This window comes from Homarus americanus, unplaced genomic scaffold (genome assembly GCF_018991925.1).
Source record: "Homarus americanus isolate GMGI-L3 unplaced genomic scaffold, GMGI_Hamer_2.0 scaffold25827, whole genome shotgun sequence".
NCBI lineage: Eukaryota > Metazoa > Arthropoda > Malacostraca > Decapoda > Nephropidae > Homarus > Homarus americanus.
The window spans coordinates 8250759-8267899 of NW_024738300.1; the positions used below are offsets into that span (position 1 = coordinate 8250759).

The 17141-nt window shown below is 36.4% G+C and overlaps 1 protein-coding gene across 7 annotated transcripts in view; it reads right to left on the reverse strand.

Moving 5' to 3' along the window:
• The window catches only part of LOC121873815 (zinc finger and BTB domain-containing protein 17-like), a 97750-nt gene that overhangs the window by 75337 nt on the left and 5272 nt on the right, over window positions 1–17141 (reverse strand). For all 7 annotated transcript variants that reach the window (XM_042377534.1, XM_042377533.1, XM_042377536.1 and 4 more), the window contains exons 3-5: window positions 15512–16153; window positions 14997–15299; window positions 11720–11824 (exon numbers count right to left, since the gene is read on the reverse strand). In XM_042377534.1, the coding sequence (XP_042233468.1) occupies window positions 11720–11824; window positions 14997–15299; window positions 15512–16153 (1050 nt within the window). The remainder of the gene's footprint in view (window positions 1–11719; window positions 11825–14996; window positions 15300–15511; window positions 16154–17141) is intronic.

Sequence of the window (17141 nt, forward strand, 5' to 3'; positions counted from 1 at the left end):
AGTAAACTCTCTGCAACTGCCTGTGAAAACTTTGTTCAGATCACTAGATTCACTCCTAAAAGTAGCTTTAACTGTACACTGTAACATTAAAACATAAAATTACAGGCTTATAAACAGCAATAACAGAAGTACTGTATATAAATAGCATTAATGAAAGCATAGCAAAAATGATGTAAGTTACTGTTCAAACTGCATAGGAGTCGCCCCTGGTGCTCACCTTAGCAATGAAGCAACATCCCTAGCAACAGTGCTCCACCACTGACCCTCTGACCTCCACACACTGCCCACACAATCTCATTGTGGAAGACTGTAGGTACTTAAATCTTTATACATTATTATAATTACAGTATCTATATGTATTTATTTTTGCATTATCTCTAAGTAGGGTTGTGTGTGTATGTAACCGACAATAATAATAATGAATAAATAATATCTACCCGGAATTACACGTTAAAAATACTTTATATATTACGTAATTAACGATAATTCTTTTATTATTATTTCTATTTTTTTTCTCTTTCAGTATGTAAATTTGAGTGTGTATGTAAGTAAATAAAAAATGAAGAATATTACTTATACAATAATCTCCCAGTTAGCCATTATCTCCAGTCCTCGGGACTCTACAATTGCCAGAATGATTATGAGCCTTCCAGGAAATTTTTGGAAAACTCTCTCCATTCTGGGCACGGGAACGAGTTTCCGAAGATGAAATCATACGCATTTTCCATAAAAATCTGAAAAATCTCTCCGTTCCAGGTTTGGGACCAAATTTTCCGAGAGCTCCCAAAGATTGCATCATGCCCTGATGCGTCCCCATGTGACGGACGCGTGGGTGGGCTAGGTGCTAGGGTAACTTAGGTCGTAGGCCTGTGCACTTAGTTCATATTCTGCTGCCATTGTACAAAGTTGTTCCCTTGCTTGCTGCTGTTTTTACATACAACTTGTGTTGTGCAGTAAAGTACATTACTGTACCAGGACACAATCAGCCAAGAATACAGAGTTAAGACATAAAAAATAAATACAGTTACATGTACTGTACATAGCAGGGTGGACAGAGTATACCTTCTGTAGCCTAGTGTGTAGAGAGTGTATGTACAGTATACGGTGTGTGCACAAACCCTCCTTCATGGAAGGAGAGGAGAAGGACAGTTAGTAACAGTTGTTACAGTAGATGGTACAGGACAAAACAGGCCAACAAGCATCACCATACCACCATTAGGCCTGCCTGCATCACAAGCCCAAGACAACAGCGTCTGCTGGCGAGTACAGTTAAATGCATAAATTACCATATTTCGTTTATTTACAATATATTGTACGTGTACAGTGGTGTTTGCATAAATAAATACTGTACTGCATCTGTCCATGCAATATGCTTAGACCAGACTCTCGGATAACTTACCCTAGTATCCAGAAAAATTCCAGGGTTATGCAATTTTTTCTCGCGATGAGAAATTCATCTCAATACCCAAAAATATCTCATTCCAGAAGTGTTCTGCACCAATTATTCCAGTTAAAAGGGATATCACTATACAGTATCTACATACATTTAAGAGTTAACAAAATAACCGTAATACATGTATATGGTATGGTTAAAAATATCCCCACCTGGCCCAGGAATTACTGTACTTGGTGCTCATTTTAAATAGAACTTGAGGGGGATTAGCCGTAATGTCGTAAATCCATAATCCAAGTCATTCATAACCCGGGGAGTTGTCTGTAAGTGTGAAATAAGGATGGTGTGTCTTCTTCCCATAGTTGGTAAAAAATATTTGTAGATGGAGTGGTGAGGAAAATGAAGGCAAAGGTAACTGGGGCAAGAGTGAAACTGGAGCTGGAGGATGGAACAACAGATCAAAAGAAAACAAAGGAGGTAATAAAGGGAATAGAGAAGACAAACATGAGTGTAGTAATGGAGTGGCCAGGAGGCTCTTGTCATAGTGGCCCCTTCAGAGGAGACCTTTTTGAGGAGTGAGGTGCCATAAATTAAAGAAGAGAAGAAGGCACACTGCTGCAGCTTTCAAGGATGATTTCGTACTGTATACTTCAGATAAATATGGAATTACAACGCTCAATTATCTTCATTACAAAGCTAAGGGATTTATGTAAAAAAAAATTAAGTATCCATTTTCATTTGTCATATAATTTACTACTACTGTACAATCCATAAACATAAGATACAAGCAGGATAGATGAATCTCCTTATACTGTACAGTCTCCACAAAAAAAAAAAACTTGATCTCCCCCACCCCCCTCGAGAGGAAAAAAACATACTTGTATTAAGAGTTTTCTGCATTCGCAACCATACACCAAGTGAATACAAAATTGTTGTAACATCTGGCAACTTCTGAGAGTCTGGTTGAGGCACTAAGAGCATAGACCCACCAGTGCTCGCTGACCTCTGGCCAAGAGAGGGGCTATGTTCTCGGCGCTCCACCTGGATAATTGTTGTGTTCCCTTCCCATCATGTTTGCGGTGCTTTATTTCGGCCTGACATTAACCAGATGCCTGGAAAGTACTTGAGTAATGTGGACAAGTCCAAACTATTAAATTTTATTACTGAAAATGTGTCTTTATTGGTAACATTACGACGTATAGGACATGGCATAGCAACAGTCAAGCGACTTAAATCAGCAGCTGCTGCCTGCCCTGACTCAGACGTTCCACCCAGAAAACCCATCCCAGTTCACCCTAGGAAGACCACAAAGACAAATGATAAGCTTCTAAAGCGTGAAGTACTCAAGAATCCTCGAATATCGACAGCTGAGCTTTAGAAAGCCCATCCAAGTGTGCTGGGGAACGCGTCTGAGCGGACCATCCAGAATCGCTTGCAGAAGGAGCTGTGCCTCCCCTTCCGGTCTCCTACCAAGAAACCGTTTCTGATCCCCAGAATGATGAAGCAAAGGCTGGAATTTTCCAAGAAATACCAGAACTGGACTGCTGAGGACTGGGCAAAGGTTATGTGAAGTGATGAGTCCACTTTTCGGTACAGTGCGTCAAGGGCGGGTGAGGAGACCGGTTGGTGCCAACAGCTACAACATCAGATTCACTGAAAAGACTGTAAAACACCCTGATTCTGTCATGTTGTGGGGTTGCTTCAGTGGTGACTGTGGTCATGGAGGACTGTACTCTCTACCAAAGAATGTGACAATGAATGGTGAAAGGTATATTGAAGTGTTGAGGGACCATATGCTCACATTTTATGACAGCCACAGGTGCTCCTACTTTATGCATGCTTCTGCCCATGTCACAAGGCCAAAAAAGTGACTAATTTCTTTCGAGAAAATGATGTACAGGTTTTGGATTGACCAGGCAACTCGCCTGACTAAAATCCAATTGAAAATAGTTGGTCTTACATGAAAAGAAAGTTTCATGACTGTGACAGCATTGGTGCCTTGCCTCATCAACTCCTTGAAAAAATGTGGGTCCACAATATGGATGCAGACTATTTCAAGAATATGTCAGCATCTTTGCCCAAATGCCTCCAGCTGGTCAATAAAGCTAAAGGGTGGAGTCACCAAATATTAAATTTGTAGAACCGGTATATAATATTTTTTTTTTTATATTCCTATCTTCACATGTTTTTAGCATACCACTAGACAAAAAAATTGAGTAACAAGGTTTTTGGCAGACACTACTGAACAGTTGTATTTTTAATACTGTATTCGGAATTACGCAAAATATGGCAGGTTCTTATAACAAACAAGGAAGATTAGTCTCCATAACTGGTAACTTGTGTGATACCTTAATTCGAGATATAGCTCCTCCCCGACTTACGACCTACTCGACTTACGTCCACCCGTACTTACGACCTGCCTCAGTCGTACCAAAATTGGGTCAAATTACTTATTTTCGAGTCCCAAAGTCAGTACACAGACAAAATTTTTATCTGTAATTCACTTTAAAATGGCTGACAAGCTTAAAAGTGAGTGTTTTGTGGTGCTGAGAAGAAAAAAGAGCCCCATTTTCGATTTTCTGTGTGTTATTTAAGCATTTCCGACTTACGACCACTTTGACTTACGACCTGGATGTTGGTCCCTAACCCGTCTTAAGTCGGGGAGCAGCTGTATATCATTAATAGCAAACCCTTAGACTGCACCATAGTGTTAACATGTTAATCTGTTCATACTGGTGACACATCTAGACTAAATGAAATAGTCTATTATATCATAATAAAACAAGGGTTAAGCATAAGGATACTGTACACCAGTGATCCCCTGCCTCCATAAACCATAACCACAGAATTAGTAGTCCATAGAGCAGTGATTTACTTACATATGATAAAAATTTGCTGATATGTAGACTCATGAAAGGGTCTATGGGCACATATATGGTAAAGTTATTGCAAAAACATATGAGCGTCATGGATGAATGGAGAAATGGACATAATGCATTACTATACTCTGCTATATTCCCCTTCTTTGTCACTGGTGTGGAGGATAAGTGCATCATAATAACATATTACTCAGCATTATGGTATTCTAACTGGATACTGAATTGATCTTCAATATTGACAGTCTAAGCAAAATAAATAAATAAAAAATTTTGATTAAAAGAAATCTAATACTGTACTGTACAAACAATGCATCTCACACCTGTCTGTGATTATCTTCCAATACAATTACAGGGTAACGTACAGTGGCTCTGGGAATACTTAGTGAATTTGGTTAGTGTTTTTGAAGCCAATGAGGTTTAAGCATAACTAAATCATTGTTTGTTTAACACGATGCATTCTGGCACAGAGGCAGGATTGTTTTTGTAGAGGTGCCTGTAATCCATATGAGTGATGTTGAAGGAGTGATTTTAATGATCCAAGATGATGAATTATATGTAGACGGTTTTAGGCAAGGAAATTCATGTCGAACGTTAGTTTGATTAGGAGAGAAATCACCGCAAATATGAACTTTCGTTCGGCAAGCCAATATGTCAACATAGCCATGACACATGACAGCTAGCAGTAAATGGTCACAATGAACCACCGGGTTATAGCCTACTGTATAGTACAGTATAGTTTCATTGTGTCAGTCTGTGAATCCATTACATCATTTACCTTTGCTTGACAATCATTTAATCCAAACCTTGTAGAGGTAGACATATGTAATTTTTTGTGAAGATGTCATGTTTTTTATTGTATTGTTTTTCTTATTCTAAGTACAGTAATAAAAAAAATGTCTTGCATCCATAATTCCTGCCAAATATAAATGATCTTGCCAACCACCCTTCTTTGTAGGCAGGCACCCTGCTGTGCCTGTGCCTCCTAGCACTGACTCTGCCTACACTAATGTGTGACAATTCACAGTATTGTAGGTGGAGTCAGTGCCAGCAGGCACAGCAGGATGCTTACCTACAGAGAAGGATGGTTGGTACAGACGCTTGAATTTTTGTTGACACACTTCAAAAGTTTCCTCAGTCATCAAAATTTTGTCAAGACATTTGGAAATTATCAGTTGATTAGCTAATTTTCAGAAACATACAGCGCCTTAACCTTCAACATCACCCTTTTGGTGTTGTTAGTATCAAAATTATGGGCAAAAAGCCTTATTCAAATACTGTACCATCTCCTCTCACACAGAATTTTCATGAGGGTTGACACTTCAGACTTCCTTAAGTAAACCAAGATTGATGATCTATCTCTAACATAACAGAATATATAAAAAAAGGAAGAAAAGTGGATATGATCTAAGAACAAAGGTCAAGACTGGTTGATTAATGTACAGACTGACTGACATAACCCATTACTGTACTATATTCCACCCTTGGCATCCCAAAGTAGATATACAGTATATGTCGTGGTACATGGCACCAATGCAATGCAAGTTTACTTAAGTTTACTTTTCCACCAAGATTGTAACATCCCCCCAGCCCAGTCGGATTTTCTCCTGGTACCTTTAACTCCACGACAAGTTCTCTTACCAATACTACACAAAAATGTTCACATAAGCACCAAGTCTTCAAAATGGTGTACAGTACAATACAGTACGATACTATATAAAGGTACTGTACTGTATATACTGAAGGAATGTTGTACAGGTACTGGCAATACAATGTACAGATACTCTGCTACTATATCTCAAGTCTATTAAAATTGTTGAGTGGATAATGCCATACAAATGCATGGATCAATGGAAGATAATGGGAGCATGACAATATATTACTTTCCATCTACATACAAATCACCCACTAGTTATACACCACAGGTCTATTGTGCAGGACCTGTACAGATGTATTCAAAGATTTATACAAAAGTTCTTCTCCTTCCCATCATAACTGGAGAAGAAAGACCACATCTACCTGGTACTGTACACTTAAAGTATGACAAAGATGGTGGCTTAAATTACATCAAAATAATACAGTAACATAACCAGTTGTGCTCTCTCTTAACCTGTTAAGGGAGATAAAATATCATAAGAATTTCTGAAAATCTGGACCTCACTTACTTTACCCTATACCTGTGGCAATTTTTTTTTTCAACAGCAGCAGCTTAATGGTGGGGGTATAACAATACTGTACTCTTGCCATACACTATCTTAAGATATGCTTCAATCAGGTCACAGTTTCCAAAAATGTCTGATAAATAATGCTATCAAAACTATCAACAAATGGTATCAACAATCAAGTAGCCACTGAAGGGGACCTTTATATTCAAACTACCAAACAAACTAAAATTTTCTTTGAGTAATAAACAAATGTAGGAGCTTCAGCACACACAGCTTATGTGCCCGGTATATCTACTAAGCACTTTTCAAAATGCTTACAACACAACCAAAATATTGCCTGTACATATTTTTCAGGGAGTATTAAAATTGATTATTTTAAATTCCAAAAAAAGAGAGAAAAATGTCTTCCATTATAGATAACAAGACGTACAATATATTATGTAGCAGGAGAGTCATTCAACTGATCTCTTTCTAACCCACATTTAATATACCACACAGTCATTGGCAACATCAGTACAACACAGTTTTAATTACATAATATATGTAATCATTAATGAGGAACCTCCTTGTAATAAAACACTTACCTTTTCAAACATATATACCGTATCTGCAACTTTTTCGAAGGCAATAATGAAGGCAATATTGAGATCCATTAATCTACGTCCTATATTCTTATTGTTCTTAGTAAGTCAGATACAGACTATAGCAACCCATATGAAAAAATATAAACTGCTATGGGACCATGAATCCTAAATCTAAATTATGGAAATTTTGTCCTCTTTTCAACAACTGTAACTCCATCTACATTTTACGGTCTAAGAGCTTTGTACTAGTAGTTGCCAGAGTTGTACGTAATATTCAAATTATAAATGAAATTATCCAGACTATCCAAGTTTCCTTGTACATTAATCACGGGCAGTAGTAAACACGTGTGTAGCAGAAGAGGGTACACACAACTACCAGCACACCTAATTCATCTAACTCTCATATAAACTTCCAATGTGGCAGTCACTTCATGTGGGCATTATTAATGCTGATGCATGAACAATGAGTAGTTATGTGCAAATGAGAATAGTAAACAATGCACTGAAAATATATTTTGGAGAAGATAATATGAATCAGAGGTCCCCAATTTATAAGATGTACCAAAATATATCAGGGAAATATCTAGAACTGGGACAATATATCTTCTCCAAACACAGAGGAGAACTCATAAAAATGTATATAAAATGTAACATGATGCAGAGATTCTCCTGGACTGTATCACTGGGCAATACTCTCAACACTTACGGTATTATATATAGTATGTGGATAAAGTTTCCTTCTGGATTTAATAACCACAGGTTTCCATTTGGGATTTTGTTGTAAAAGGGGATAATATTTTCAATGGCTGGCAATTAACAGAACTTTCCTGTTTGGTGCCACCATTAGGGCTGGGTCGGTTATCTGGATATCTGACTCGTAGTCCAGATATCTGGATACAATTTTGCCATTTATTTATATGAAAACTTTCAAAAAGCATCTCAGTGCTACCTTTTAACACACCTTTAGTTACCACATATTCTTCACACTTGAAAATGTGTAATTTTTGTTCAATCCAGAATGCGACGAGTAACATTGTATCATCATAATAGTACAAGGGAGATTACTTTTTCTCAAACATAATCAACATGACTCGTAATTGTGATATTTCAATAAGTTATTTCACTTAATATCTCTTATTGTTGTATAAGTCACCAGTGTGACAATCATAAACAATAACTCACTATATCATACACCTCTCCCTTCTCTTATCTCAAATGTCTCTCAGCTCAATGAACTTTGTTTCTTAATCAAGCTAACTTCATTTTAGATCACTCATATCTTGAGGGATCAGCAAGTTCTCTATTTGTTGCCAATCAGGGTGTACAGACATCATCGCTTCAATGAATCATGCTTGAGCAATGATGCCCGAGTGAGCTGCTACCATTGGCTAACATCATTCACCATTACTCTAGCAAGATGTATTGGGCTGAGAATTCCACCCCGAATGGTTCTCATTTAACCCATACTGAGGATACAAGGTTCACCCCAACATAACTCTAGATTGCTAGTAAGACCGGAAGGTCAGCGTCCGGAACAAATATTCAAGCATGGAATAAAGACAACTTTAAAGTATAGAGCAAAGACAACTTTGAAGTATGGAGCAAAGGCATTAATTTGTTTTCTTTTTCCCAAATTGTTCTTCACCACTTCCAACTGAGTCTGCTGGAATTTCACAAAAAATTGCTAATCATAAAATGGAATCATATGTTTTGATAAGGTTCTATTTAATGAACTGATCAATCTCTTGTTCATGGATTCAAAAAACAATGTCACTTTATTGGTTACAAACATAACCACCAAACAGCAACTCCCAAGCAATTTTCTTTAACACAACTGCAGCACATTGGGTTGTAATTGTAGAATCCTTACATAACACTAAAATGTTTCTATTGGATCTGAAATCTTAGAATGACTAGTTTATTTTTAGCTGTACAATACTTGTGCTTTTTTGCCCTTTTACTGCTTGACTGAGATGTTCTCTCATGTCCCTGGTGTGCTCATTCCAGGGGCTCCTGCCTGGCTGACATACCTCAAACATTCATTCTCATCCACCCCTGCACTTTATGCAACTGAAGACCAATTCTTCTTTATTTTAAAATATCAAACATGTATGTTTCATTAATGTGGAGAATATGTCAAAAATGTATTCATAAATACAGTAGTCTACAAGGATTTGAAGCTTTCAGTTGTCAGGGAACTTTGTAATTCTTATACAGTAGGAAATTGGATAACTGGCAGGATAGTACAGTATGTATGGATATCTGGTAGTAATTTTTGATAACCGACCCAACTCTGGCCACCACATACTTCAGTGCTATGGACCAACATACAGTATAAAAAATATAAACATAACCATAAAGTCTACTACATGAAAGAAGTATTGTGTAATGCCTCTTTCCATACCTAATATTTATATTTTCAGCACAAAAAGTCACCCTGGAGGTTGGAACTACTGTACTGATATATTTGTATGAGAATTCTTTTTAATATTCAGTATTTGTTTTTCAAATTGGCTAACAATTTATAATTTAAGATGCAACAATTTAATGGTTCCATCATTCTAGAACATTTACTATACAAGTTACTAATGGGCTGAAATCTTAACTAGAAAACTAAGTTTGCCATATTCAAAACCTTGAATTCAAAACTGAGGATTTATTATGCCTACAAGAGACACCCACTCACCACAGAATAATGCCTCGTGTATTCTTCTCAAACTGTTTCATTATTCAATGATGAGGCAAATTTAAAGGGTTGATCCTGATATACAGTATTATTTTATGAGAGCCTTGAGCATATGACTTGTATAATATCCAGACAAGCCTATATGATCAATAATCAGGAGATCCCTAGAAAATGACAACAGTAATAATCCAAAAATTAGGAATACCTCTGGTTGCTACTATATCCTTCAAAAAGAGAGATTCAGAAACAAAAGTTACCAGCAAAGGCCAGAAAGTAACTTGGGGCACCACACTGTTAGGGGTACAATATGTCTACCTTTCTGACTCACCCTTAAACTGAGATGACCTTATCCACTCACTACCAGCCAACCCCACAGGGACCCCAGAGATGGAGAGTTTGATCATAAAATGGTATTTCAAGGTCAATCTTCCATTTGTGATCCAATGCTTGGAACAGATGACTCACATAACTGAAGCCCCCAAGAGAGATGGAGAAGAGGCAGAAATGTGATCCAAAATGTTTATGCTGTACAGGGTGACAATTAATTCATAGAAACATTTGTTTCATATGGATGGTATACCAAATATTTAGAACAACAGGAGTATGGAAATATTGGTGAAATTCACACTTCTTCATTTGTTGCCACACAAACAATGCAACAGGGCAAATGTTGCAAGAGACTTTCTAAATCACATTATTTCAAGATTTGGAGACATCCCCTGACCTTACATCTCCAGATTATTTTTATGGGGCTATGTAAATAGACCACAAACATTACTAAAACTGAAAGACCATCAGAAGAGAAATAAGTTAGATGTCTTCTGAAACACTTCAGCAAGTTATGGATAGCTTCTTCTTCCGCTACCGTGAATGCATACATTCTAACCTAAGTTACCTGACATCAGTCAGTTTCAAGAAATGAAGAAATGTGAATTTCACCAATACAGCTTGTATTTCCATACTGTGTTATTCTAAATATTTGGTATCCTGAAGTTATACTATCCAAATAAAACAATTATTCAACAAAACAAATGTGTCCATGAATTAATTGTCACCCTACACATAGCAGTACTGTATAACAAATACACACCACCTTACAAACACCCCTAACTCCAGACAGTCTCAACACAATAGGTACCATAGCAGGTTCACAGAGGACATGGCTTCACCACGATTTTGACATCGGAGGAAGACGTGTGGGGTTGGGGGGCTTTGCTGATTATCTTTTTAAGACTACCCAATGTGAAAGAATAAATAAACAAATAACAAATATGTTGTATAGAAATGCTTTAAAAATCCCATGTGTTACTGTACTTTATACAGTATAGAAGTTGTGGATTGATAAAATATAAAGTAAATACTGAATCATTATATTTTTCATCTATGTCTTCTGTATGTTCATTACAGGTCTATAATATTGTGTGATTACAGGTCTTTAATATTGTGTGATGTGTGTAAATACTGTAGTCAAATATTGTCATTAGGATCCCCAAACACCATTGCCCCATTGTATCTCTCTAGGTCAAAACACTTCAATCAGAATATCAAGTGAGGATGTGTATTTCCAAGCCAATAAACCTGACCCATATTGTGGTTATTCCTGTAACTCCTCTGAAATAATATGAATTACCACAAATAATGGATCTAAACTCTCATCAGAGATATTGGATCTACATTATCTTTCAAGCAGTGTAACACCTTGATACATAACCCTCCAACCTTCAATGGTATCTTTTGCCTCCAAATATCCTTTTTTCAAGGATATGGTAGCAACAGCAAGTATTAATAACCAATGAATTAGTAACAACCGGGACCGACTAGAGGCATTCCTAGGCAATAACCCCAAAGACTTGTTGAAGTATTACACGAGTCATATGTTCCTGTCATTAGGTCATAAATTAAGTAATTTAAAGCATCTTCAATATTTGAATACTGAATGTAATATAATGAATGTGTGTTCAACCTCCAGGGTACTGACTTTTCATCCTCTGACAATACTGGAAGGTAACACTCACCCGCTCGCGGTGTTGCTGTGAAATGTCCTGAGAGTACAGCTGACCGTCATCACCCATATTCCCTTTAACCATGGATAAGCCAGTCATGGCTTCACCACCGAACCACTGAAAAATTTAAGGTGTGAACATTAACAATAATATAGAACATTTAAAACTTTCTCTACAATTATTTCCTAATATCTAGTATAGAAGCCCATGTATTTTCTCCTCTCCTTTAATAGCATAGTGTTGACTGTGTCTGGAGTGTTAGTGACCATCCTAATTATGTCAGACCACATTCACCATCTTCTCTCACCAAGGATCATCACTATCATCTCTTAACTGTCACTATCCCTATAATGTCTGACCTTTTACCATCATCACTCACCAAGGACCATCACCACCAACTCTCACCAGTCATCATCAATACTCCCCCCCCCCTCCCACTTCTTTCCCAGGGTGGGGAAACCACTACATATGCCCCTCAATTAAGACTGGCTATGCAGGGTGACTGATGGGATAAGTTAGTTTCCAATTAAGAGATCAACCTTGATGACAGTGGTGGGTGAGGGGTCTATTGGCTCAAGAATCCCTTCTATGTTGCCTTATACAATTATGACAGCCACTTGTCAAAGGGCATGTCATTTAAATCTAAACCCATTAGCATGCATGCACGCATACCTGAATCTTTGTATACAATATGTCTAAGTTCTGGGGCTCAACGTTAGAAAAATATTGAATCTTTAGGCCAACAGAAATACTGTAAACACCTTCTTTACACACACCCACACACATATACACTCAGGTTCAAAAAACAGTACCATACAGCACCAACTTTAAACCCCTGAAACGACCCCTTAATGGTGCCTCCTCAATTGCTGTTTATACTAACTCTACAAAAGAAGTGGAGTATTGTTTGAAATATGCAGATGACCCACCACCTTAAATATTCACCTTGAAAGAAAAATAGCCCAACAAATTAAACTAATATTTTAATTTTTGCAGCCCTATACAGTACTGTACTACTTAGAAAATGACAACATATTGAACTATGAAAAGCAGGTCATTGTAAAATATTTCTGGGTAGGTGGAAATCTCTGGGACAATAAAAACCTACATTTCATGTAGTATAGGTATACAATGGTCCCTCGGTTAACGAACGGTTCGATTAATGAAATTTCGGTTAACGAATTACCTCCCATAAGGATCTTCAATTCGGTTAACGAACAAAACTTCGATTAACGAAATCCTTACGAACAACAGTTTTTTATGTGAGCATCAGCTGATGGGCTAATCTACCAATTCAGTAATCTGTTCTATGTTTACATTCGTTTCCAGTGGAGTAAATATCAAGAAAGTTGTGCTCTTTAATATTTTTGCATTTTTTTATATTAAAATTATCAGCCATTTTAAAATTTAGTAAACACAATGATAATATATGCAGTACAGGGAACTAGTAGTTTTTTGAGCGCTCATCAGCCGCTTGACTCAGCCACCAGGCATCAGTGTGGCTTTGTTGACAGTGGGGTGAAACATCTATTTTGTTGGTGTCTTGAATATTTTTGCATTTTTACATTGAAATTATAGGTCATTCTGAAATTTAGTTAACATATTGATAATATATAGCACAGTGCAGTGTTGATTTAAATAAAATAATCTTGAATTACAGCTAGTGAACTTAAAATTTTACTGGTGAAATGACTGCATCAAGCAAGGGCTCAAGTTAGTGATCACTCGGTGTACTGACAAAATTTTCGTTTGTAATTCACTTTAAAAGGGCAGGCAAGCTTAAAAGTGAGAGTTTTGTGGTGCTGAGAAGAAAAAGAGACACCCATTTTAGATTTTCTATGTATTATCTTCGCATTTTCGACTTACGACCTGGATTTGAGTCTCTAACCCCGTCGTAAGTTGAGGAGTGGCTGTATATATATATATATATATATATATATATATATATATATATATATATATATATATATATATATATATATATATAATACAAGTAAATCACTGTATGCACGTGATCTAGGTATATGCTGATAACCAAAAAAGGAAAAAGAAGACCCACAAGCGCTGCGCGTAATTCAATCTTCAGGGTGAGTACAGATAAAGAGGAGCAAACAAGTGTATATCCACAATGTCAGTATTAGTACCACTAATTGGCCAGCACGGTCGCAGGTGTTTGCCAACTTCTCACCGGTAATACATCTTCGTAATTAAATTGTCCAGTTTGCAATGCCCGTTATCTCAAATTCAAAATTTCGCCAGTTTAATGAGACTAGATTCTATGATGTTCCTACTATCAATTGAATTACAAGACTTAAACAACATAAATATAGTGTTAGGGCAGGCCAGGAATCCAATGCTCTGTTTGTTCATTTGAGGGATAATAAGCATTGCATTGACTGGGATAATGCCTCCTCAATATTACCTTGTAATTCAATTGATAGAAGGAACATCATAGAATCTAGTCTCATTAAACATACCGAAGCATTCAACATGAATTTAATGCATGTACAAACTGACAATTTTGTAATTAAGAAGATTTGTAACCAGGTGAGAAGGTGTCACCTACCCTCTGACCTGACTACACTGTCGCGTTATTTAAAGATTAGTATATTACCAAACGACCAGCTGGTCTCACCCTGAATACACCTTGTTTTGTACTCCTCTTTAGTCTGTACTCACCCCTGAAGATGTGAATTACACGAAAGCGCTTGGGAACTTCGTGTTTTCTTCTTTCGTTATAGGATTAATCCGTTCCAGGCCCCCAAATACAACCACTTAACACTGAAAAATATAATATAAAATTGTAAAAATTGTAAAAATGCATAAATATGCATCTAAACCCCTGAAATAATGAGTATCATTAATACTTGTAATAAAAAAAAAATAAATTAGTAAAAAAAAAAAAATAAATAAAATAAATAAATAAATAAATAATGTTCGTTGTAGGAGTTTCGTTCGTTATAGCATTCTCAATTTTATAGGTAAAACCGTTCGTTATAGGAATATTCGTAGTAGTATCCGTTCGTTATAGCATACCCCACTGTATATATATATATATATATATATATATATATATATATATATATATATATATATATATATATATATATATATATATATATATATATATATATATATATATATATGTATATATATATATATATATATATATATATATATATATATATATATATATATATATATATATATATATATATATATATATATATATATATATATATATATATATATATATATAATCACTGGATGGATAAAATGGAGTACTTACTCCTTGAAGTTCTGAAGGTCCTGGCATAGTGGTATTCATCCCTTCAGCATAGGCTTCTGCTCTAATGAGTGACCGAATTCCAGGTTGTTGGCTTGTGTTAGAATGTTCAAGTTTCATCATCATTAAACTAGATGCATCTATGTGGTCACTTCTATGTCCTGAAGATAACCCCTGGTCACCTCTAGACAACACTACATCACTTGACATGGAAGTATAGTCTAGTCCAGAGTCACTTATGCTGGCATCACCACCCCTCATGTCATCCATCACTTCCTCTTTAATTTGTATCTCACATCCTGCATCCTGCAAATTTACAAAAACATTATATTAACACAAAATTAATGAAACCTTCATACAAAGTTTAAACCTACTATCATCAACACATTATAATTATTTCCTCTTACTCCATCAAACTACATAAATAATTCTCTTTTTCCTTTGCCATCTTAATATTGTTTTTATTTCTTGACACTTCATAGAAGAAATCCTAAAATATTCAGTATAATGTTACACACCTGTGAACTGGACTCTGCTTTACTATCTATGTCTTCAGTATTTTCTAATTCTTGCTCTCCTGTCAAGCTTCTACCGGGTTCTGATGACCACTCAACCACTGGGCTGTGTGAGCTGTCTTTCCCCTGGGCTGGACTCACAGAGGGAGCGATGAGTCTGTCTTGCAACATTGTGTTATCACCTTCACTTCGCATCCGTTTTGGCTGTGGACTAACTCCATCACTATGACTATGGGCGGATTTACTTCTAGGATTTGGACTGTTTCTTACATTAGTGGAACCCTGAGAGTGTCTTCTTGCAGCATAAGGACTGTTCCTATCACTGCTACTTTTCTGTACACTTGGTGATACACCACTACTCTTGGGTGGTTCATCAGGGACAGCAAGACCTTTAATTTGAAACAGCTCAGCCACTTTTATGAGTCGAGGCAAGTCAGTCTGTGCAACACTTACAACACCAGCATACATGTAGCTTAATAGTGCCTCTAGCTCATCACACTTGACATCCCTCAATACAATGACAGGATGTTTGCACGGCGTGTGTTCAAATATGTTTTCAAAATAATCACTGCATGTTGATAACACTAGTTTATGGACCGAGTAAAACCTGCCTTCGCATGTCAGTGTCACATCGGTGTACCTCTCCTGAGAAAAAGAAAAATTAAAAATAATTATTTAACATAATTCTCATATATATATATAGATATATATACATAGTATATACAGTCAACCCTCGCTTAACGCGGTCCCACTTTACGCGTTTCCACGCTACGCCAAACTGAATACCGCCTTTCCATGTGTGTGTACTCCTATATGGCAGTACTTTGACAGTCAAACGTACAACGAATCCAGGCCAGAATATAATTTACATTGCTGGAATTCTTATAATTTGGTGATCATTTTGAATATAAACACTGCGGATTTTGCATTAGACATACAAATTTTAGATATAATGTTTACCTGAGTAAATATACGTCTTTTGAAAAGAAAAGACATTTATTCAAAAATATTCCTGGTCTTGCTGGCGAATCCAGCAATGTCAATTATATTATCCTAACTTTAATCTGAGGTAATATTTAATACTAAATGTTAAAATCTAGTTTTTTCACCCACCCTTTCTCTTGAAGGGAGGGTTGGTGGGAGGTGGGGGGGGAGGGTTGGGACGGACTGACCATCTGGCTCTGTTGGAAGAGGGGGGAAGGCAAGGTGGGGTACTTTGATTGACAGATAGTGTCTGAAGAATATTTTTTTTTTATTAACTGAAGATATTTGTTTTAACTCATAAAATTCATACAAATTACCCGGCCAGAATATAATTTACATTGCTGGAATTCTTACAATTTGATGATCATTTTGAATATAAACATCATAGATTTTGCATTAGACATACAAATTTTAGATGTAATGTTTACTCTGAGTAAATATGTTACCTTTTGCGAAAAATATATGACATTTATATTCAAAATATTCCTGGTCTTACAAGGAATCCAGCAATGTCAATTATATTATCCTAACTTTAGTTTGAGGTATTATTTATTACTATACCTTAAAATCTAGTGTTTTCCCCCAATCATTTCTCAGAGAGGGAAGAGCCAGGAGTGTGAGAAGAGTGGGAGGGAGTTGAGTCCATTAT